The sequence below is a fragment of the Diadema antillarum genome, unplaced genomic scaffold, assembly GCF_040938485.1.
Source record: "Diadema antillarum isolate AM-2024a unplaced genomic scaffold, OU_Dant_1.0 scf00000003, whole genome shotgun sequence".
NCBI classification, from domain to species: domain Eukaryota; kingdom Metazoa; phylum Echinodermata; class Echinoidea; order Diadematoida; family Diadematidae; genus Diadema; species Diadema antillarum.
The window spans coordinates 4,265,438-4,291,499 of record NW_027270892.1 but is presented as its reverse complement, the minus strand read 5'-3'; the positions used below and the strand labels follow the sequence as shown (position 1 = coordinate 4,291,499).

The 26,062-nt window shown below is 37.0% G+C and overlaps 1 protein-coding gene across 1 annotated transcript in view; it reads right to left on the bottom strand.

Annotated features, from left to right (window-relative positions):
* Positions 1–26,062, bottom strand: part of LOC139740392 (interleukin-6 receptor subunit beta-like) — a 46,403-nt gene that overhangs the window by 8,604 nt on the left and 11,737 nt on the right. Inside the window, exon 2 of the mRNA XM_071651021.1 lies at positions 5,705–6,267. Coding sequence (XP_071507122.1) covers positions 5,705–5,792 — 88 coding nt within the window. The 5' untranslated portion in view covers positions 5,793–6,267. The remainder of the gene's footprint in view (positions 1–5,704; positions 6,268–26,062) is intronic.

Below are 26,062 nucleotides of genomic sequence, written 5' to 3'. Positions count from 1 at the left end.
TTTTCTACAGGGAAACAAATTGAAGGAACTCATACCTGAGTTATCATGAAAAGGGTTGAAAACCTGAAGCTCCATCTCAACCCAGACTATAACATTCCTTTAAAATTGAGTCAATATCGTATGAAAGTCACGCACACACCAGACAAGCCTAATTATAATGATTTTTTTTTCTTTTAATAATCAAGATGGATAATTTTGGCATCTTAGCTGAAGGATAGAGATAAATGAATAATCAGTAGCATGAAATAGCAGGGAGGAGTAACAAAAGATCACTAAAATTACACAGAAGAATGCCATTTCTGGCTTTACCTTCCATTTGGTTTAATTGTATGCAGTCATTTGAAGTAATGGCTATAAAATGTGAATTAAATGAGATGTGCTTCTATTTTTTGAAAAGAAACTGAAAGTGACAGGTCAATACTGGGTCAGTGGTACTTCTTCTGCCAGGATAAACATGTCTGGGCTGACTGCATCTCAATAAGTGTCTGCAAATATAGTTAAAGGGGAAGGCTAGTAACTGATCAGTGGGAATCAGTGGAAATGCTGGGAGATGATTGTTCCAATCCTTATGGGATTCATTCAAGAGTTCATCGTATATCTATTGTTGTGTGAAAATGATTTGCTTCAGAACGGTCTCATATTCAAGTAATGTGCAGATTAATGCCCCGTCACTGACCAGGGACGCTAACCTGGAAGCATTAAACTGCACATTACTTGAATATGAGACCGTTCTGAAGCAAATAATTTTCACACAACAATAGATATATAATGTACTCTTAACTGAATTCCACAAGGATTTGAACAATCATCTCCCAGCATTTCCACTGATTCCCACTGATCAGTTACTAGCCTTCCCCTTTAAAAAAGATAATCTCATTCACCGTGGTGAAGTGCTTCAAGGGCCCTCTACTTAACTAGACTCTAGAGACACTTAATTCACACTTTGAGATGTGCACTTAGCGACAAACATATTAATGTGCAATGATTTCAAGTTTTTTGCTTACAATACAAGTTATAGACTACATGGAGTCTCAGTTTACACTACCTAGCCTCACTGCATGTATCAACTGACTCACGATCAATTCTATTTTTTTTTTCCAACTAAAGAGCCCATTGATTGCAATAAGTCCAGTTTGGTGCCTCTTCCTTCATAATGTATTCAAATCTGATACTGGTATATTCATGAACATATTGGGAATAATAAAACAAATTATAGCCTGTATTACCTGTAATGATTAAAAAAAATTACAATTATTTCTAATTTACAAATAAAAATTGAAATGACAGGGTAACAACCTTACACCATACTTATTTCAGATTTGAGCATAACGACACTGGGGAGAAATCTTTATATCCAAAGGAAGATCATTGTACTCCTCGGCATATATTAAATGATCTTTTCAAATACTGTATATGCCAATATTTTCGCGGACAGATATTTTCGCGAATCACGGTATCAGTGGTATTTTCGCATGTTGTTAAATTCGCGATACCAGTAGTAGTAGGGTCTCGAGAAACACGTTCAAACACTTGCCAACGTACTCATAACGATTTTCCATTTGCATTGTGACTTCCCAAACATGAAGATAGAAAAGACGCAGGAGAAGATTTATAAAATGAAACAATTATGGGACCTTGCAGCAAGACACTCACACATGGCATTCACATTCATCACAAGTACTCAGTACCTACCAAATGTTGCAACAAATAGATAGACGACAAAGTTTCAGAACTGCGCTAGCGAAAGTTTTACATGCATCGTATCATCATACACGTCCCTGTCGCTGTACAGGGGTGTCGCGTTAGCGCATGGCATCTGCTCGGGCTAACATGTATCCTAAGCATACACGGCCCTGCGCACACGGCGTCTGGTAGGGCTACATGCATCCCTAGGCCTCACCCAACCACGTCAAGTCGGTGTTCGTTCGCGAAGGGTAACGTAGCACAGAGGTTGCACATTTTAATGTATGTTTAGCATTGTACTGCACTTCCACAATCGGTCGCACCGTAGCGTACGTACTGGTACATAGTATGTGTACGTACTGGCCGGTATAACAGCCGCGTTCTGGTCCGGCCGGTGTTGGATGCATTTTGTCATAAATTTGCACATAAGGTATGACGGGGTAATATTTTCGTGTGTCTTTAATTTCGCGATCAGCCTGAAGCTCGCGAAATTCGCGAAAATAAAACCCTCGCGAAAATAACGGCGTATACAGTATTCAGTTCTTGGTTTAGGTACCGTACCTAGGTAATCTTAATCTGAGTGAGTGAAGTAATTGCAGGAACCGACATGCCTGGCCATTGAATGACGACCTTTGATATTTAATTTTCATCAAAATCCTTGTTAGTCTTAGTTATTTCCATCATTCCTATCAAATTCTATAACCAGTAGATATTCCTGTTTCAAGTTGTAATGCTGGTAAATAAGTGTTTAGCTAGTTTTGTACACTTTGAAATAAACTTGTCAGTCCAATATCTTTAAGGAAGTACTTCTCTATTAATTCTAATTAATTCTAAAAGTACTTCTCTACTTCAGGAGAGAAGTAAAAAAAATGATATAAAATTCCTATTTCTGAGAAATTGTAACCTCTTTCAAAGGATCTCACTTGGCAGATCCTTGTCATATGATCGTGTGAAACCAATTCTCACCGCAATTTTGATCATGGCACTGTGTAGGGTGCAAAATAGGGCAATTCGACTGCAGCCTGCCCTCAACTGGGATGTTGCCTATTTCTCATGCAGTCACGGAAAGCGTTTTCAGACACAGCAAGTTATTGTAGCAAATATTCATCAATTGACATTTGATATATATGGATACAAGAGCATTCAGACACAATGTCCAGATATACAATATAATGGTGTAGCATTGTATGGCATCAGATCTCATACACTCTCGTGTTTCCTGACAAACTTATGAATACGTATGAGTCTCTCCACGACATGGGTACTGGCAAAAAATGCAAAATATTAACCAAAAAGGTTCACAGGAAGTACTCAGTCTCATCGCTTACCTGATCATGGGTGCTACATGATATTTTACATTTGATCTAAAAAAAAAAATAAATAAATAGAAAAGTCAACATCGCAGCAATTCACAACAGCCATACAGGTATCTTAGTAGAGCTTTCCGGTATATTGCAAGCAAATTCCAAGTAGTACAAGATAAATTTTGAGTGTTGCAAGCAAATTCCAAGTGGTGGAAGATGAATTTTGAGTCCTTGCTGAGTACCATAATTGAGCTTTAATTCTCTCGCATAGGAAATATTTTTCAATTCGTTTCTAACCATAGCAGGAAATATTGCCTTCATCATTTGACTTCCATTGTGAAAGCAAAAGCTGGGAATCAAATTTCCTAATTTCACATGTATTTATTTATTTCTATCCTCCTAAATTACCAGAAAACATACCATCGAACATCCTGCAACTGAAGTTATAGCTTATATCAAATTGAAGGGATGGTATAGTATTGGTTGAGATGAGGCTCAGCTGTTAACTTTTGCTCTCTTCCAGGTTCGCCCATTTTATAGGCTGCATTTATCTAATTTGTGAGAGAGAATAGCGTTTCAAAATGCATTTGGAACGGTGTTTGCAAACATGGTTGGAAACGCGATTCTCAGGATGCAGCGTTTATTCAACCATCATACAATCACGATTCAAGTGTTAAAGCGCAGCTGCTTTGCGCCATCCGACTGGGAAGTACAGGTCAGCTGTGTACCACCAAACATGCCTCATTATTCACACAAATAATGGGTACAAAAACACAACCAGTAACAGCTGGGAGTTGACTTTGAGATATAAATGCATTTCAAAATGGTACTGCATTTATCTACCTGCAGAAACCCAATCGTGGTCTCAAACGCGTTTCAAAACGCCGTTTTAATGCCATTTCAAATCGGTGTTTCTAAATGCATTTCAAAACAAGGTTGCATTTCCCTAACAGCCTAAAATGGCTCAAACGCATTAGGATCGTGATTCTGCCTCAGAAAATTTTTAGATAAACACAGCCGTGTTTCGCTTTTTTTGTCACCTGACATTCACCATTGACACAACCACTCTTGCCTGCCCACTATATACTCAAAGACACAGGTAAATTTTGCATAGAGGCAAGTTTTTTCTATCCCATTGTGGCTTTTGTTTTGTTTTGTTTTGTATTGCTTTCAAAGTAAATGCCTCTATTGTTTACCATTGGGAGCAGTGATTTGAAAATATTCGAGGTATCACATTTTATGCACATTGTGTAGGTCAGTTGTATCATAAAGCATCCTACCATATAAAAATTTCACAATGAAGCCTATTCATATGGACATATAAATCACTGTTTTTCTCAATAAAACATAACTATAGATGGTTCATTCTAAAAACAATTTTAGAATTACTATATTGTTCACATTTTGCATATTTTTATTTAGCAACACATTGATTATACCGATTTACATTTTTAAATCTTTTTCTATCCCTAACTCACATTTTAGAACCCTTTTGAAGCACTATAACTGAATTTTTGTTTCATCTGCAAATGGCATTATGCCTATTTACCATTTGCAGATGAAACAAAAACCCAGCTTTAGTGCTTCAAAATAGTGCTAAGATGTGAGTTAGTGATAGAAACAACCAATGTAAAAATATGAATCAGTACAATTAATGTTATGTTAAATATACAAAATGTGAACAATAGTTATATCAAATAAAAACTATTCTAGACTAAACCATCAACAGGTGTGAAATATTTGAAAGAGAGTAATATCTCCTTATATTTTAAGCTTTATTTCAAAATTGTTTAATATGGTAGGATGTTTTGTGAGGCAACTGACCTACACATATGAATAAATACAATTGTAATAACTCAAACATTTTTTAAAATCACTACTTCCAACAGTAAACAATACCTTTGACATTTTTGGGGTGCTTTTTTTTTCTATCCCAAACTCACATTTTAGAACCATTTGTGACCGTGCACCTCAAAACGAACATAAAGTCGCACACACTGATTTTGCGTGAGGACTGAAAATAAGTGAAATGGGTCAATCTAGCCGAACTTGACTTTTTCATATTTTCTGAAAGAGCGGGTCTTCTGTTACATTATGCTAAAATTTGGTATCATAAAACCAGCAGGAAAGTGTGTTTTTTTAGCAGTTTATCTCAAACATTTTTGGTAGAATAGTGTGATTTGGTGTGTCTTTAGAATCCCTTTTTCATTTCTGAAAAACCTTGTCCACACTCTTCACTTTCAACTCTAATAACTTTTGAAAGGATAGTGCTTCTGCTTTGAAAGTTGGCATTAATTATGGACAGAATGTGTTAATGAGGCATGCTTAATTTCAATTTAATCTAATAATCCCTTCATTGTTGTTACTCTGGTGGTTTACTTCCTGTTTTTTGTCCCTTTCATCGCACAGCCAGCACGGTTTGGTAAAGATTAAGCGCTTGAATAGACATTGTACTTCAGAGCCTCTTTTCTCAGTTCACACTTTTCCCGAGTTTGTGCTTTCTTTCCAATATTTAGATAAGATTATTTAGTCCATTTGATTTGAGTTATACATCATTTTAAAGCTTAAAGTCTGCCCTTTCAGAATATGGTCTTAACTAAAAATTCATGTCTGGCGACTTTTTGTTTGTTTTGAGGTGCAGGGTAACATTTTGAAGCACTATAGCTGAGTTATTGTTTCATCTGCAAATTGTAAATTTAATGTTGTTACCATCTTACCTTCAATTCCAGCCACCAGCTGGATAGAGGTCATCAAAATGAGTAGCAGGATTATCCCTAGGCCAGGAACTACACCAGTCTCACCCATTTTGTCTGAGAGTTTTCGGGGGAAACATCCAGTGGACCAGTCCTGCTCCAGGAGACGACACCCAGCTGCAAAAAGTTGCACAAGACTCCGCCCACTTCAAATCGACTCTTCTTCCAATTGCCAAGCTCTTTGCGCCCTCCAATGACGAAAATTGAATATGAATTGCATGCGCACACGAAAGCCTGCATGTGTATGTGTATGTGCGTGTTTTGTATGTGTGTGTATTGTTGTGTGTGTGCACCCTGTGCATGTGTGTGCACACGAGCCAGGCAGCGAAGTGTATGGGTGTGTGTAGGTGTCCTGTGTTTGTATGTGCTCCACCTCCCCTTGGCAGCTCTCAAGCTCAACACAATCAGCTGAATGGGACCAGAAGGATCCCTGGCAGCAAGCCAATGTCCAAGAATCCACTTCCTGATAGCAGATGGATTTCCAGCGACCCAGAGGTCACTCTTGCGCTTACTTCCCCTCACAGCTCCTGAAAAATAGAAAGTAAGAATTGGGGAGTAAAAGAGCAGATGTACACAGCTGATAAGCATCTGATAGTAAAGTCTGACCACTTAGATACCCCCCCCCCCCCAGTTTCTGAAAACACAAACAAGCAGTCACAGCTGATATGGTTGCTGTTTACAAGCACAACACAAAGAGAATTCTTGCCTACTGGTGACAGCTTAGACAAGAAATTTATTTGAGTAATCATTGCACATTGTTGATTTCTACAGGACAAACTTGATCACTGAGCAGTAGTCCAAAACTGTATATCTTCATGCAAAAGCATTTGAAATCTTGTTATCATGGAACTAATTCATTTTTAACAGGCCATTAATTACTGGTAATTTGCCATCTGATCCTTATAGATAAGATACTGTAAAGGGATGGTATAGTTTCGTTTGAGATGGAGCTTCAGGTTTCCAACTTTTTTGAGAGATAATGGAGAAACCTCTAGTGAAATATGAATGAGCATACATTTCTAAGAGGAATTCAAAGTTCATTTGATGAAAATTGGTTTTGAAATGACTGAGAAATTCAAAACAATGCAATCCTAATAAAAGGTGGACCCATGACCTTTTATTAGGATCACTTTGTTTTACTTTGTTTTAGGATATCTCAGCTAGGCCCTATTTCAAATCCAATTTTCATCAAGCAAACTATGAATTCCTCTTAGAATGGGATGCTCTTTAACATTTTATATCAAGTGGTTTCATAATTATCTTGCAAAAAGTTCAAGCTGATTCCTCATCTCAACCAAAACAATACCATCCCTTTAAAACACCAATGATTCAATACAACCTTCCATCCAACAATCTTTCTTTGATGTATATTATTATCACTGCCAATAGACTGTGGGCCATTGAAAAGGGCAACATCATCATTAAAGAAAACTTTGTATGATATTCCCCATAGTTCTCCTGCTGATGAGTCAATACAAAAACCTTATCATTTCCTCATTTGAACAGGCAGAAAGGAATAACTTATATAACCTTGGCATGAAATAAGTGTGGAGTTGAAATAAGCAAGAAGAATTTCAGAGTGAGATGACTTTTAAAGCAAAGTAGGGTATGTAGCTGCTACACCATTATACACAACAACAAAAAAACAACAACTTGATTTCTATAATATCATTCTTCACACAATAATAGGTTAACTGTATTGGATGGTATCATCAACTCATCAAATATGTTGATGTGAAAATATCTGAAACTTTATAATCACATAGCTTTACTATTCTATGTCAAAATTTAATTCCCATTACTACTGTTCTGCTGGATAACTCCATTCTCATTTCAAGTGCTCTGCTGGATTAAAATCCATCATGTTAAAGGTAGGGAATACCTTTTACAGACCTCCCAAAATGCAGCAAAACATTAAATATGAACCTCAGGGGACTTGTTTAGGCCACTGCTGAGAAATTTGGAAGTCAACAGTTATCTACAATTTGAATAATGCACAAAACTCAACTACTCAGTAGTTCTGTGTGTCAGCCACACTTAAGCCTTTTTGTTGCAGTCTTCTGTATTTTTTATCTATAAACACAAATCTAAAAGTATAAGAGCTGATGTAATAACATATAGAGTGTGTGGCAAGAATGTATAGAAATGTTTGTAAGTTTTGATGAACTTTCTTCACAAAATATACATGATGGACACACATGCAGTGCATGGGTCTGCAAAGGTAGCCTAGCAATGTCCTGGAACTTACGGTGAGCCCCGAAAAAAATTCAATTCAAAATCTAACGGTCAAAAAAGTGTACTAAATGTTACCTTCCACTTTCAATACTTTATGGGAGTTTCTAAAATGATACTCTCTTCACCATACCACTGCATTTATACAACTCTTCATTTAAGGCATGCAAATGGGATTCCCTACCTTTAAGTTTACATACATATGGATTAGGTTTTTACTTCAAAATACATCACACTGGCCTTCACTGCAGACAAGTATAAAAAACATCCAACAAACACAAGCAAACATAAAAGACTTAGATTTGAGACTACTTTAGTTGAGAGAGAAACAAATGACAAGAATATCTCCCATTTCTATTATGATATTTCCCTGGCTGAAAATCACATCATTTTCAAACTGTCTTTCCTCTCCAAGGTCTCATCAAAATAAACATTAATGTTAAATCAACTTGAGGTCTCGTACATCTCGTAGTACAAACAACCTAGGCAGTAAAGTGGAAGTTGTATACAAACCCGAGATGATTAAGTTTGTCAAAAACAAATTGAGTTTGAACACAAAATGAGTTAACTCAATTTTTGCTTATTTAAGATATTTGAAATTTAAGCTGCTTAAACAAATACAAAGAATATTAGGAGAAAATTTGCGACATTCTTCATCATAACTTTCAAGAATATTCCTTGTTATACATCACGTGAGGTATCACTGGAAAGGTTTTACTTTGGTCTACCTTAATGAAAGACTCACTTAAAATGTTACAAAGTGATATTTAAGCCAGTTTTGCAATAAAACTCTTCTAACCTTCAATAACCTAATAGTCCAAATTCTAAGAGGAATTCAAATTTATTTGATGAAAATTGGTTATGAAATGGCTGAGATATGCAAAACAAAGTGATCCTAATAAAAGGTGGGACCCAACTTAAAATATTAGGATTTCTTTGTTTCACTTTGTTTTTGAATATCTCAGCCATTTCTAAATCGATTTTCATCATATAAGATTTGAATTCCTCTTAGAATCGTATGCTCTTTCATATTTCAAAAGAGGTTTCTCATCATCTCACCAAAAAAATGTTAGAAACCTGAAGTTAGGTCTCAAACAAAACTGTCATTCCCTTTGAAAAAAAAGTTGGAAACTTGAAACCCTATCTCAGGCCCCATCTCAACCAAAACAGTACCATCCCTTTAAATTGAAAGGTAAAACACCAAACCATAGAAATGTTGTCTCTGGGTATATGGGGTTAATGAAAATTGGAAGAGTTTTATTGCAAAATGGGTTAAGTATTAACTTTGCAATGGAGCTACGCAGTAAGGTCTCCCTCTGGACTCAAAATAGCAATGATAAATGCAACAACTCAAGAAATTTGATCTGAAAGGCCTTTGCAAACAGTTTGGATAGTGGGTATTGAAACGTGTTTAATCATGGGAATGATGATAATTGCAGCCATAGCAATCTCATGTTTCTGGGTTTCTGGGTTTATGTCTCTCTTCTTAGAACATGGCTCAATGGCTATAGAACAAAACATCCTGCACTTTATCAAACACTGCACCCCAGGAGGCTGATCTCTGAGCAAACAGTCAAAGATAGATCTCAAATTGCATTCCGAACCTGTGCCAAGGAGCAGAAGGAGCCCTACCCCACCCCTAAGCTCATGATTAAAGGACAAGTTCACCTTCACAGACATGTGGATTGAGTGAATGCAGCAATAATAGTAGAAGACATCAGTGAGAGTTTGAGGAAAATCGGACAATCCTTTCAAAAGTTATGAATTTTTGAAGTTTTTGCTCAGTCGAGGCTGCATGAAAAGACTAATATAGCTTGTGATGTCACATGAGTACAACGACATAAAGAAAGAATAAAGAAAAATCAACATATTTCCATTTTTCTTGCATAACAAAAGAACACTCGACTTCTCTCTTTCAGAAGGCAGGGGCAATATTATTGCCCTAAATATACATAATTAATAAGTCAAAGAAATGTGCACTTTATTAAAAAAGTAAAGTTTTGTGAAATTCTCTTTACATTTTCCTTATATCGTTGTACGCATGTGACATCATACACTGTAGTAGTCTTCTCATCCAGCAGTGTCTGCACAGACACTTAAAAAATTCGTACTTTTGAACGGATTGTCCGATTTTCCTCAAACTTTCACTGATGTGTTCTACTAATATTGCTGCATTCTCTCAATCCTTATGTATATGAAGGTGGACTTGTCCTTTAACAAGGGATAAGATCCACTGAACTGCACCATATCCATAGGAAACTAGTGAGATCTGCTGTGAGTTTGACTTTGTGTGTTTTACCAGTAATTGTGTTGGATCTAGAACACATAAAATGAGAATAATAAAACACTCCGCATAAGATGTGTTACAAGTCAAAAATCTGGTGCAACCATTAAAATCTGTTGGACGCTATTCAAACACGTACAATATAAATACAATCTCTTCTTTTCATCTTTTAAATAAATATCACATATTTGATGCAATGCAGCACCATTCCTTTCTTTCTACAAATCCTGTATGGTAGATCTGGAATAGTGTGTAATATGCAAATGGGCATGTGGGTGCATGCATACATGTGTGAAGTAGTGCTAATTAATAAATTTACAAAGTACACAGAAGATGCACCACAGCCCCCCCCCCCCCCCCCATCTTTACTTGGAGAACATTCAATTGACAATTTGACACATTATTGCACCTGACAAATGTCACTTCCTTGTACTCTTCCAAGGAGATCTTGGAATGTTGTTTGGATATGTATTCTGGAAAAAAATGTTAATGAAAACAATGATTTCCCTTGGATAAATACGAACTGGCTGTCATTCCTTATAGAGATTGATTTCACTTTCACTCTCCAAAGATGTAAAAATGTTGTTGCAGAAGATGGCTCCTTAGGGCATGAAGTGCTTGTGAATTCATTTGATTCAAATTCCAATACTAAACTGATATTTTCAAAACATCTATAACAGAAGGCACTGTACGTCTGTGTTTGAATAAAAAACATGTTTGCACAGAGGATGGTAACACCTCATAGGTTTGTTCACATATTTTATTTAAAAAAATATCAAACCAATTTAATCATTGAAGACTGTTTTAATGTCTATCTTGACAACATTTTTTTTTTCAAAATGGGGAATTAAAAGTGCTTGAATCCTTGCCACATAAAGATGAATCATAGGCTTTCTATCACATGTCCAAACCTTCACAAGGATTGTAAGGCTTTGAAAGCAAATCATTACAACAGAATAATTTTATACTTAAAGAGGAGATTCACACCAAAAAAATAAACTTCAAAAGAAAGAGAAAAATATCCCCTACAGGATGATACAAAATGATAAAAATCAGATAAAAATAAGAAAGATATGACATGTTGAAATTTCACATTTTTTCGGAGAACATTTCTTGACCAGTCCTTCTGAATATTCAAAAGAATGAGTTGATGATGTCATACAAACACAATTTTTCATGTATGTAATATATGAAATTCAGAAACAATTTTATTCTTAGCAAATACAAATAAAAGCATGCATGTTTCTATACAAAACAGAGGTAACATTTTGTTCTTTTTAATCTTGAGTGGTTTAAAGACAAGTTTTATGTTTATACATGTATCTGAAATATGAGTTTTTTTTCATTTCTGTATTATGAAATTAACAAGAAATTGTGAGAGCATGGCATTGTCAACTTGCTGCTTTGAATATTCATAAGGACTAGTCACGAAATGTTTTCCGAAAAAATGTAAAATTTGAAATTGTAATGTCTTCCTTATTTCTTATTCGATTTTTGTCATTTTTACATCATTCTGTAGGAAATACTTTTCTCTTTTTGTAACTGTTTATCTATCTTGGGGTAGATTTCCTCTTTAGATGTGATTGTGATCAACAGTACTGATTATTGAAAACACATGAAGCTGTAAAATTCTACAACCTCCTCATCTTTCCTACTTAATGACACTCTTTTAGTTTGACTATATATTCTTTTCATTGGCAACAACTCTAAACCTTCAGCAGTTCTCCTTTAAAAAGAAAACCAAGTCCATGTTAATCAGCTTTTACATATAAAGTAAAATAACAAAGGCAAGGGTGTGGAGGTTTCAATATACTAAATAAATACCAAGAGTTATGGCATTTTAAAATTAATGTTTCTCAGAAAGGAAAGATATCGGTTGTGATTACTACAACTACAAATGCTGTCATCACCTCATGAAAATGAACAAGAAATTTAAGCATTAATCTTTCATCCTAATTTCTTTCTTTGTTATGATGATACACCATCATGTCTCAAACATATTTCAGTAGAAAACAACAAAATCTGAAACAACTTAGTTTTCCATATTTAATGCATTATTGCATGAGCAACCCTCCCCCATCTAAATGCTAGCAGATAAAAAACAAAAATGAGATGCTCAGTCTCTCTATCCGGTAGCATAAATTCAAAATGGCAATTTCCCAATTTTTCTCATCAAGTTCTTTAGAATAATGCCGACAATCTATCAATCATATTATGAAAGTCATTCTCCCTTGACCTAATTCTTTATTAGTAGAATGTGTACTTTGAACTGCTTTGGCAAAAATCATCATTTTGCAAAAGATTTCATTTTAGAACTTACTTCATACTAGGTAGTTGGAACAAGAGAAACATAAGGTTCATATGTTTCCATTATCAAATAAAGCATGTTTTGCAGAATGCCATTAATAGATAAATAATGAAATATGTATTAATATATAACATCTATTCATCAAAAAAAAAATTCATCACCCCCTACTTGACACTTTTAGTCACTTGAAAAACAATATATAGCTATTCAAAGCATATTTAGTTTACATGGTTATCACAGAGTAGTGGAAGTACTACACACTTTTTATTCAGATGGGTGATGTGATGTGTAATAAAATCCCCAAGACTGGTAAAAAAAAGAAAAAGAAAAAAGAGAGAAAATGCAACTTGCTTATAATGATTTCCAAAAGAAAGTTCTATTTATGTCTAGACCAAACAATTGCATTAGGAATTCATGTGGCCTGCCTAGAAAATAAAAGAGTTTCATCTTACACTCGACTCTCCAATCTAAACAGGCAGGCCTACTTTCATGACATTATTTCCCCTTTCACAGGAGGAAATGAGAAAGTTTTGAATTTCAACCCAAAAAAATTCTTCGGTTTCACTGCAGGCAGTTTGAACCTCACACCACACACCACTTGCAGCCGCAGAGTGTTGTTTGGAGATGCTATCTTGCTTGGAGCTGTTGGCATGTGTCTTCATCATGGTGTAGGCCTACTCTTCCCACCTCCCTCAGTCTACTCCCTGAGTAAGCTCAAACAAATCCAGAATATATATCTATGGGCAATATCCAGGAAACAGAACAGAGGTTGGCAAAAAGTATGGTAGACTCCTGATAGCAGGGGTGCTACAAAATACCATGAAATCCTCATTAACATCCTCCTCTCACTATTGGTTATGTAAGTATACAATGTACGTAAATCCTGGAAATGGTTTATCTGGCTTCTAAATCTGGTGTTACAACCACAAGAGTTTGGGGGGAAAGCACCCTTCTCAAGCAGGGAGGTGCTCTCCCAGCTTCAAGCATTGCTTCTTAGGCAATCTGCCCAATGTAACCTTCCTTATTAATAATATCGCATACTTTTGTTCCTTGTACATCATGTTAATATGCATTCATTTTCTGTAAAATAATATCAAATTTATGTCTCTATTGGAGATGGAAGGTAAATGAATAAATGGATGACTGAAAAGAGGGGTTTTATACTGCCACACACATGCACACACACACACACACACACACACACACACACACACACAAAATGTTTATTACCTCATTTCTGTTGTGAATTTCTAATCATACTGGAATGCTACATACTCAAATGAGTCTCCAAACAAATTGTTGTCTGCAATCAATTTTACATACAAGAGCTGTGTCACAAATCTTGTGTCCTGTCAATGAAACATACAGACCTCAATCTCAAATAGGTAATTTTTGTAAATTCTTTGTGTGTGTGTGTGTGTGTGTGTGTGTGTGTGTGTGTGTGTGCATGATCAATAAGATGATAGTAAGGTGATGACAATCATCTTGGTCATTTACCTATTTAACTAACTCTTCCAAGACTGCTCGGAAAAAAATTAGCTAAATTTCACAATTTCATAACTTTCCTACATTCTATTCCATTTTGATCAAATTTTCACAGTTCTGCTAGCAAAACCAAACTTTTAAATTGTAAATGGTCTGGAATTCCCCTTTAAAAGACTGAAATCCATCTGATGCATTAAGAAGACTTCGATCTTTATTGAACTAGCTGCCTATACCGGTACATACAACTCACTGACAAGTGGTGGCCAGTTAGAATAGAATTGCCCATCTGTGAATCTGTGTATGCTTACAGGTCACCGTGGTAACAGTCAACCCTAACGGAGCGCAGAGATTCTTCGGCTGTGTTTGAGCTGCATAATGGGACTATGAGCCAAGTATGATTATACGCAATCAAGTTGTCCAGATCATTGAATCCAGCCAAGCAAATTTCACACCAATGTTCGGTAGTCGTAAACTGTCGACAGTAAATTATTTGTTGTTCCCCAGGAGCTGTGCACAGCTACGAACTCCTGAGTCTAACTAAGTGTGCACAAGCGAACAAACAGTGCTCATACATAACATCTGACAACTGCTAGCCTTCAGATTCTGGAACGAACCCAACCATTCTATTTTTGTTTCCTGTAATTTAGCTGCAAAAAAAACCAACCCAAACATTATCAGGATAAGTTAATACCGTAAAATTCAATTTTAAACTAATAAGTTGGCTTCACTAAAAAGAGTAAAATCAAATAAACAGAATGATACTATATTGGCATTAATTATTACAGAAATTCAATCAAATAGTTTGTGGGCATCTTAACCAGTTGAGGATGGACTGATTTTGCTACAACACACATTTCCCATAGACACCTGCCCAAGTTTACTCGGGACTCATCCTCAACAGGTCAATGCAATGTTTACAACTGGGAGCACTGATTTAAAAAATGCTCAAGTTATCACATTTGATGCATATATATACAGTATGTATAGGTAAGTTGTATCACAAAACATCCTACCACCACCACCACCAAAAAAAAAAAAATGCAATAAGGCCTAAAATATAAGGAGATATCACTATTTCTCTCGATAAACCATAACTGTAGATGGTTTATTCTGGAAAAAAAAATTATCATTTTGTAACTATTTTTCACATTTTGTGTATTTATATTTAATTATATGATTAGCATTTTTACATTGGTTGTTTCTATCCCTAACTTACATTTTTGAACTATTTTGAAGTGGAGTCTTTGTTTCATCTGCAAATGGTAAATAATGCCTTTAATTTTAAGGTGTATTTAAAAAGGAAAACCTAGCAGTAATTAAATTTTATGTAAATTGATGAGATGACATCACAGCCCTAGATGTATCCCGGCACACAGATATTCAATAAATATCCATTTGTTTTTACATGTGTGTGTGTGTGTGTGTGTGTGCACAAACCACTGGAGATCGTGAGTTGGATGTTGATGACATCATTACCTCTGTATTTTTTTTCTATCTCCAACATGTTATTGCAGTCAATATCCTCATTACGCAATATAGTGAAACCTTGAAATGGAAAAGTATTCATTTATTCTATTTACGGCCAATTTTGATGGAATTTTTAATCACTATGTTTTAATTTGTTTTTATTCCTTTAATGCCAAAATGACCATGGTAAAATAGCAGTTCTGATCAGAACGAAAAGAGAGCAAAGCCACAACTTGTTCTGCATGTCCTGTTCCTCTTCTCTAGGCACTACTTGGAATCAATGCATTTGTATTCTTTAAAGGGACTGTACAGTACTGGTTGAGGTGGGGATTCATGTTTTGAACATTCCTCCTAAGTGAGATAATGAGAAACCTCTTATGAAATATGAAAGAGCATGTAATTTTAAGAAGGATTCAACGTTTATTTGATGAAAATTGATTTTCAAATGGCTGAGATATCCAAAAAAGTGACAATAACAAAAGGCGACAGGCCACAACTTTATTAGGATCTCTTTGTTTCACCTTGTTTTTGGATATCTCAGCCATTTCAAAACCGATTTTCATCAAATAAACATTTCATTGGTACCCCTTAGAATTGCATGCTCTTTGCCATCTCACAGAGTGGTTTCTGAATATCTTGCAAAACGTTAAATGCTAAATCCTCGCCTCGACCAGAACTGTACCCACCCTTTAATAGAACAAAACTACAAGGGCTGCCCACATTATCAATAGCTTTGAATAGGATTACTCAAACAAAGTACATTGGAGTGAACATTGTCGTTTTGTTTTGTCTTTTTTTGGGGGGGGGTGGGGTGGTTAGATGTGATAGGGTAAATATCGTCACTGGGGTGACAAGACCTTGTATCTGCAATTTTGCAGAAATGAATTTTTTTGATTAATGATCAAATAATGGGTTAAGTGATGTCCTGTCCAAATCCTGTCTTACTCCAAAAATGAAGCCACCACGGCATGTCAAAGGAAAGGCCATCCCATTCACCACAGTGCTTTGGCCGCCATGTTTTTTGGCTCTCCTGAACATTTGACATTTTGTAGATACGAGGTCTTGTCGCCCCAGCGACGGTATGTGACAAGCAATACTTATTTGTGATACTTACTCTTGTGTGTACAACCAGTGCACTTCCTTGGTTGTCACATCATCAAACACTGTGTTATTTTGGCAACCTGTCACTACACAGTCAATGTGGTGAATTGGAGAGGAATGAACTTTGAAAATTGAATGAAAAATTAAAGTGACAGATGGCTTTGCACTGTTTATAGCTAATAAGCTACAGGTGTATATTATGGAAAGAGAAAAAAAAATGGTAAGAATTTTGTGATGAAGTGCAAAAACATTTCTAACTTTGCTGTTCAACTCTTGAAGGTAGACAACATAGGGCCTACATGCTTACTGAACAAAGAACAGCTACCAGAGCTTGGTCTTGGGCAAAGGTGCCACTTGTATCAACAAGGAATGATTGTACACAAGATAAAATGTCCTGCATGTTGCCATGTCCCATGGAGGAAGCGATGTTGAATATGTTGAATACTTTATTTGCTCTATAATGCAGCTTAGACAGGGTTTAAAGGTCCACTGATATCCAACTCTGGTCTTGTGAAATCACATGCTATGATGAAATAATGATAGGAAAGAAAGACAGGGCTTTGATAGTAGTTATACAGACAATGACAAAGGAAAAAGAAAATGTTGAAAAGCCAGGATAGCAGCCGGATCACACAGTTCCAGAATTTGTGATTTGCACACCTATTCAAAACAACAGATGTCTGTTTATCCAATAGATTAGATATGTAGGATCTTTTGTGGGGGGGGGGGGGGAATCAGTTCAGAGTCTGAAATGTCCAAGACTACTACAGAACATTTGACCTTGGCACAAAGCACTTGCTGGATTAGTTGACTACAAAATTCTTGCATGGTTTGATGCCCCATTCCATGTCAAGGGTCAGATCTGGAAGAAGATGATAAGGATCCAGGAGAGAGAGAGAGAGAGAGAGAGAGAGAGAGAGAGAGACAAAAACTGCAGGCAAGTTTCCACCATGACAATTGTCTGTCTCTTTTTCTCTCCGTAATAAAAAAAATTAAAAAGAAGAAAATATCAACTGCCCTATAAGGTTATCTTTTCCCAGTGTCCCTCCACATCGCCATCATGCTTGCCAAGAATCAATCAATGTGGGGCAGGAATCTCTCCCTCTCCACCTCCCCAACCACCCCCACCCCTCCCCCCCCCCCAAAAAAAAAAAAATAAGAATAAGAATAAGAAAAGAAATATATATAACATATGGAATGATTGATGTTCACTGAAGTCAGGTCTGGCTGCTGTTTTTATCAATGTTAATCACGAAATGTAGCTCATTGTCTATTGCCAAACAACGTACCATGGTACGTGACTGCAACCAATCGAGAGTAAATGTATCCATACGCAATGAAATTTTCTATATGAAATAACATCCATGAAGCAGCCGTAATAAAAAGCATGTCTCTGTGAATCAATCTTGTTTTATATATTCTTCCTCCAGCAAAGAGAGAAAAAACAAAACAAAATAGGTCCAAAAAAAGACTAAGACAAGAATAATCGGGCCAATTCTCTTATTTTCTGGAATCGGATCTATAAAAGTAAAATATTGTCAAAAATATCGTGCAGATTGTTAGTGTTGTGCATTTTAATTAGATATTAAAATGGACAAAAACTATACAAACAAAATTCAAAAAGTTAGTGTCACACATACAAAGTCTAGCATTTTTCTTCTTTTATTTACAATTATTGCCACTTTTCATGTATGTATTGTTTGTGATATCATTCTCTTTGTGTGTTTGTGTTTTGTTCATTTTGTGTTGCTTCATTGGAGGTTAAAGGGACTGTACAGTACTGGTTGAGGTAGGGATTCATGTTTTGAGCATTCCTAAGTGAGATAATGAAAAGCCTCTTATGAAATATGAAAGAGCATGTAATTTTAAGAAGGATTCAACGTTTATTTGATGAAAATTGGTTTTCAAATGGCTGAGATATCCAAAAAAGTGTTAATAATAAAAGGCGACATGCCCCAACTTTATTAGGATCTCTTTGTTTCAAGTTGTTTTTGGATATCTCAGCCATTTCAAAACCGATTTTCATCGAATAAACTTTTGATACCACTTAGAACTGCATGCTCTTTGACATCTATCTCATAGAGTGGTTTCTGAATATCTCGCAAAATGTTAAAAGCTAAATCTACACCTCGACCAGAACTGTACACACCCTTTAAGCTAATGTTCCCAAGTGAATGCTCTTTGTTGGAGTCAGTTTGTTTTTAAAGCCATTCTTACAATTGTGCTGTTTACACAGAAACTGAACTCACATCTTCTGAACAAATTTTGAAGAAATGTGACCCTTTATTGGACTCAGTTACTCACAAATTATGAGTAGTCACATGATACAGTGTTAAGTATGGGTGAGGGAAACAAACAAATCAGGGGCAAGTTACTCCCTTTGTGTATTCAAAGCACAACTCCAGATTTTGCTTCTTTTTTTTTAATGTGGATAATAACAATGAACGCTTTATCTGTACAAGGTTCTTCTTCATGTAATATTCTCTTTGTATATTGGCGATTTGGTTGATTTTGTTTGTGTGGTTATTATTTTGTTTTTGTTTGTTTGTTTGTTTGTTGTTTGTTTGTTTTTTACGTTTGTTTGTTTTTTTTTACGTTTGTTTGTTTGGTTTTTGTTTTTGTTTTTGTTTGTTTTTGACGTTTGTTTGTTTTTGTTTTTGTTTTTGTTTTGTTTTGTTTTGTTTTTTTTGGTTATGCCCCATCCCTTTTTCCCAACAGTAGTGGACTTCTCTGTACTGTAATCTAACAACTCTTTACTGTTCACAAGTAAATCATCTTTGAAACACAGTTGTCTTTACCACAGAGACAAAAACTGGCTATTTGAGAACTCCATATATATTCCATTCCATTCCATTCCATTCAAAAGCAATTCGAAACAATCTTTGAGAAAGGTGACACTGCATGTGGCCTCAGCTGGAAATAAGTCATGTAAGTCATAGGAGTAGTCATAGTTTGGTTTATCAACATAGCTGCATTTATCATCTTTCCCATTTTTGAAACACATTTCCAAACATCAAAACACGTCAAAAAAATGTCAACACTTCAAAACACTACCAAAATATGTTTGCAAAGAACTTTTGAATCGCATTTCTGAAGTTGTTGCATTTATCATCACTATCGCGAATCGAGGCAAAGGTCTTGTCATTGTGCAGCTCCTTAACGTAGGTTGACCCGAGGAAAAGATATCATGTAGTTTCCATGAGTACAGGTATGCACTACAAATGCCTTTCAAAATAACTTTTTTTTTTAACTCCACAGACACGTTTCTGGCTCCAATACATTTGAGATCACGCCTTTTCTGCATTTCAGAAAGGTGTTTCTTTAGAACTTCCCAATCAAACAGCTTTGTGTTTATCATCTGCCCAAATCTCCCCGAAAGTTGTTTGGAAAGCTTAGTGCTACGCCAGAGTTGGTGAGTTGGTAAATCCAACCAATGAGGAAAGTATTAACGAAGTCATGGCTACTACAGTAGTCCCTTTTGTGCATGCCTGAACGATGACCACACTGATAAACCATTTGTTGTTGTTGTCTTTTTTTTTCATCGTGGTGGCAAAATTGATTTTTATGATCTGTTAATTTCGGGAGTGGGTGAATGAGGCAATTTACCAAGTACAGGAGAAACAACCATCAACAAAATGACAAGGAACTATCAATTACAGCGATAAATTGACGGGTCTGATTGCAGGGTGTCAGCCCTCATATTTCTAAACATCAGCAGAGTTCCCCAAGGACTCGCACAAAAACCTTTGGCCCTTTTTAACACCACTATGGGATCACATTTACCTGCCAAATTTACCAATTTCTGAAGACATTCCAAAGTAAGGTATAAAACATACAGAGGTTGACCCTTGTTGGCATTATTTGGAACACAATTTCAGATATTATGTAAAATAAATACACTAATTATAGTTTTTTAGAAATGACATGTCACATATATGCAAAACTACCAAGTTGAACTGAAATTTCATAACATTTTTATTTTCAAGTGTACTTTAATGAAACTTATACCCCCCAAAATACCATTTTGTTCATCTAATTTCACTCTTAACTTGACTGAAATCAATGTAAACATATAGTTTATGACCCCACATCACAACACCACAGCCACTTTTTGGTCAAGGGCAGGTTCCAAAAATGCAGACTCAAACAATTTATCGAAAATGTCAAATTTTCTACAACTCAATACAGATGGATTTGCCTAACCCATGTAAAAAACAGATAGAAAGTGCATCCTCTTGAGAAGTGTTTACTGAGAAAAGAGGCTTTGAAGTCTAGAGTCTATTCAAGTTCCTAATCTCAACACCTACCAATGCTCTGTGCAATAGCTGGAACAAAATCACAATACAAAACTCAAGAAATGATGAAAGAAATTGAAATGAAAGTGGAAAATTGTTTTTTTGAAATATTGTTTTAACTCTCTTGACTTTAATTAACTGCATGATTAATCATAAATTCATGAGGACATTTGAAATCAATTGTTCTGATCTCAGTGGTGGCTAGGTCACAACAAGAGACCCGCGGGTCTAGCGCTCACCTGAGTATCGCAAGTTCACCTTTCACGCAATCACTAATCTAAATCATTCACAGCTCTACCAAAATTTGACCAGGCATTCTCAAGTAGAAGATGAAAATGTACAATAAAGGCCCAATTTTTTTAAGATTCCTTAATTTGGGAGGATTGGGGCCCCCTGGGGCCCTCTGGGTGGGGCATGGTGCCCATTTTGATAAATTGAGATCCTGACCCCCTAGGGATGCTACCTGCCAAGTTTGACAAAAATCCATCATGAGGTTTTCAGGAAGAAGATGAAAATGTACAATTCAGGCCCCCATTTGGACCCTTCCAACCACCCCCCCCCCCCCCCCACCCAAGAGGGGCACCCCTGGATCTCCTATGAACAAACTTGAAACTACATCCATTAATGTACTCACTCATAGTATTATCTCAGCTCTTTAACTTCTGATTCTAGAGAAGATTTATAAAGATTCCTTCATTTGGGGGGTTTGGGACCCCTGGGGGCCCCCTGGGTGGGGCATGGTGCCCATTTTAACAAATTGAGATCCTAACCCCCTAGGGATGCTACCTGCCAAGTTTGGTGAAAATGGGTCATGGGGTTCTCAAGAAGAAGACAAAAATGTACAATTTAGGCCCCATTAGGACCCCTCCTCACCCCCTCCCCTGGGTCCCAAGGGGGGCACCCTGATTCTGCCGTGAACAAACTTGAAACTACAGTCATCAATGTACTAACTCATAGTATTAACTTAGCTCTAACACTTCTGGTTCTAGAGAAGAAGATTTTTGCGGATTCCTTAATTTTGGGGGGTTTGGGCCCCCTGGGGGCCCCCTGGGTGGGGCATGGTGCCCATTTTAACAAATTGAGTTCCTAACCCCCTAGGGATGCTACCTGCCAAGTTTGGTGAAAATGGGTCATGGGGTTCTCAAGAAGAAGATGAAAATGTACAATTTAGGCCCCATTAGAACCCTTTCCCACCCCCCTCCCCTGGGTCCCAAGGGGGGCACCCCTGATTCTGCCATGAACAAACTTGAAACTACAGTCATCAATGTACTAACTCATAGTATTAACTTAGCTCTATCACTTCTGGTTCTAGAGAAGAAGATTTTTACAGATTCCTTAATTTTGGGGGGTTTGGGCCCCCCTGGGGGCCCCCTGGGTGGGGCATGGTGCCCATTTTAACAAATTGAGTTCCTAACCCCCTAGGGATGCTACCTGCCAAGTTTGATGAAAATCGGTCTTGGGGTTTTCAAGAAGAAGATGAAAATGTAAAAAGTTTACGCACGACGCACGACGGACGACGGACGACGGACGACGGACGACGGACGACGGACGACGGACGACGGACGCCGGACGAAGGGCGATCGCAATAGCTCACTTGAGCCTTTGGCTCAGGTGAGCTAAAAAGAATTTTAAAGGGATGGTATATTTTTAGTTGAGATAGGGCTTCATGTTTCCAACATTTATTGATGATCTTTTTGAGGTAATGAGAAACTTCTTGTAAAATATGAAAGAGTATACATTTGTATAAGATGTTCAATTAAAAGTTTATTTGACGAAACATGGTTGAAAGCTGAATCTGCACCTCAACCAGTACTATATCATCCCTTTAACATGCATGCGGTGTAAGAGAAACTGAAATATCCGCTCGCACTACACTAACATCCTACAGGGGAATTCTCTAAAATTTTATGGAATGTTAACACTAGTTTCACTGGCTGTGTTCACACGGGTCGAAAAACATACATGCAATACTAAATTACAATTATGATTACAATTAAAAAAAAAAAAAATTATCATCCATATCGACAACCAAGGAAGGCTTTGCTGATTTGGCAGTTTAAATATTAGGGAGCTTTAGATTTTGACGCACGGACATTTGAGACGAGGAGTGCACTGGACGTTCTCCTCTCCCCTGCGTCACGTTGAAAAGTAGCTTTAGATTACCCTAGGACGCAACGTATCAAAAATAAAATCACACCCCCATATGATCAGTGCATGAAGTAGTTCTCTACGTTGCAAACTGTGCAGACGTAAAAATAGCCCAGTACACATAGTGAAAAACTCCGGCGACGCAAGCTAAAAATAGATCAACTTGACGCGCGCTTCTGCGCACGCTCAGAACATGTTTTTTTCCTCTGAATGTCCATGCGTCTAAAATCTACAGCTCCCTATTCAAAGCAAGGAGAGGAGGTGTGGAGTTCCCATCAATATCCAGTGGTACGCTCTGCACAATTTGACTGCAGAGCAAGCATTAGAGGAGCCAAGTTTTTCTGCGGAAATGGTAAAAAGGTCCCCATATACTCTCCCCCCCCTCACCTTACCCCCCCCCCCAAAAAAAAAAAAAAATACACAATTAGAGGTCAATCCTTACACATGACTGATTTGTTCCTTAAATCTGGAGAATCGTGAAAATTAAACACAATGAAATGATTTTAAATCACTCTCAGATATTCCAATTTGCATACACACAGCCACAATGCATCACATGAATCATGATTCCTCTGATGCATTGTTAGAATCATGATTAAAATTATGTACTTTCAGTATGTGTGAAAGCAGCCACAGTGTGGTCACATCCCCAACCTTGAGTGTACGTTTCCTGCCTCACATGATCAGTAGCAATGGTTATCTTGTCTATTCAAACTTTTACAATAAGCAAACCGTTTCTTCCCAATGGCAATGTTCCAAAGCACGAGTCAGATTTGGATTGTGATTTGAATCACGATGAAAATCTCATTTTTCAAATTCCCTTTCAAAGACAGTGAGCATTCTAATGAATGATTGCATTCTTAGTTATTTATAGTTAGTCGTAGTTAGTTCTAGCAGTGATTAGTTCTAGGCTGTGTTTATCTAACAATTTTCTGAGGCAGAATCACGATCCTAAACGCGTTTGAGGCATTTTCAGGGGTCAGATAAACGCAACCGTGTTTCCAAACGCGTTTAGAAACGGCGTTTTGAAAAGCCTTTCAAAGGACGTTTTGAAACGCATTTGAGACCACGATCGCCATTCTGTGAGTAGATAAACGCAATGCCGTTTTGAAACGTGTTTATATCTCAAGGTCAAATCCCAGCTGTTTCCGGTTTTGTTTTCTACCATTATTTGCGTGTGACTGATGAGGCATGTTTGCTGGTACGCGGTTGACCTTTACTTCTCAGGTCGAACGGCGCAAAGTAGCTGCGCAGTGACAACACTCGAATTGCGATTGTATGACGGTTAGATAAACGCGGCACCCCCAGCATAACGTTTAAAACCACGTTCGCAAACACCATTCCAAACGCGTTTTGAAACTTGATTCTCTCTCTAAAGTTAGATAAACGTAACCCTAGAAGTTGTGATTTTTTAACACACCCGGGTGGGCAGTGAATGAAGATAGGGTGTGTTTATGCTCAATTTGCGAAGGCAGAATCAGCGTTTTGAAACGCTGATTCAAAACGCTGATCGGAATTCAAAACGCAGTTCACGGGAGCAATGTTTATGCTCACTTTCTTCGAGCCTTGGAAAGAGCGTTTGCGATTGCTTCGCTGACCTCAGCAGAGGCAGGTGAAATTGGAGAGCGCGCTGCGATTGGTGGCCTGGCCTGAGAGAGCAGCTGGGAAAGACATGTGTTCACAGTTCATGGGAAAACTGCACAGGCCAGGGTAGCTGGCTGGCCAGGCGCGCGCTTTTTCACATGAACCGGAGAGGCATTTAGATGACGTCACTCTAAACGCGTTTAGAAACTCTGTTGCGTTTATGCTTCCCCGTTAAATGTGATTAGTCAGAAACGCCGATCGTAAATGCACCTTTTTGTGCATTTTGGATCGGCATTTTGAATCAGCGTTTCTGTCGAAGTGAGCATGAACGAAACAGCGTTTTGCACTAATCACGTTTCAAAACGCTGATTCTGGCCCGAAAAAGGGAAGCCTAAACACGGCCATAGATTCAATCGAGCTAACCTTCCCACCCCATACAGCCTCGTCATGTTACCGGGGCTCTTAAGTTGAGGAGAGTAAAATCTACCAAAGTAATCTCTAGAATGACCATCACAACTGGACCCACCTTTGATTCAGATTGTTTTGTTTTACTTTGTTTTAGGGAGCAGATCTCAGCTATTTCAAAACTGATTTTCATCAAATAAACTTTAACTTCCTTTTAGAATCATATGCTCTGTCATATTTTGTAAACGCTTTCTAATTATCTCACAAAAAGTCAAAAGCTGAATCCCCATCTCATCCAAAACTATAAAATACCTTTAAACGAGGTGATGATATACTCCTTTAAATTTGCATAATATGACTCTGGTTTAAAAACATTTTAGGTTCCATAGCTTCCTTTTCCTATGACTATTTGTACCAAGACTTAGACCTGTCTATACACTGTCTGATTGTACTCAATTTACTGCTGGTAACAAGAATACTGGGTGAAATCGCACTCTGAACCCTTATATCACTTTGTAAATATATCGATATATGATCAAACAATGGCAGAGTCATGAAAATAATTTGGAATTTTGACCCAAGACCAATGTTCAGTGTTAAGCTGACATCATATGACAACTGCACCCCATGGACCTGATACAGATTGAGATAAAATCAAGTCACTATTTCATTACCGCCTAGATAAAATGAAGGGCGGGTCACAGTTCTATACTCGGGTGAAATTCTTCATCATGTTGTCACTTGAAAAGCTTATTATGTGCTTTGTGTTTGCTGGTGATAGCTGGTTATCTGAAATTTTTTATAAGTCATATGATGTTAAAACATATGGTGCTGTTAAGATCTCTTTTGCAGTCAGAATACTGACATAAAACATACAACATTCTCAATTCATCTTCTCACTTTTTTCTTTGATTTTTACCTATACATAGTCAGGGAAAGGATATAGTACATTTGACTACACTTTGGTCTGTAAAATAAAAGATCTATACAATCTTATAGTTCCACATGTTTAT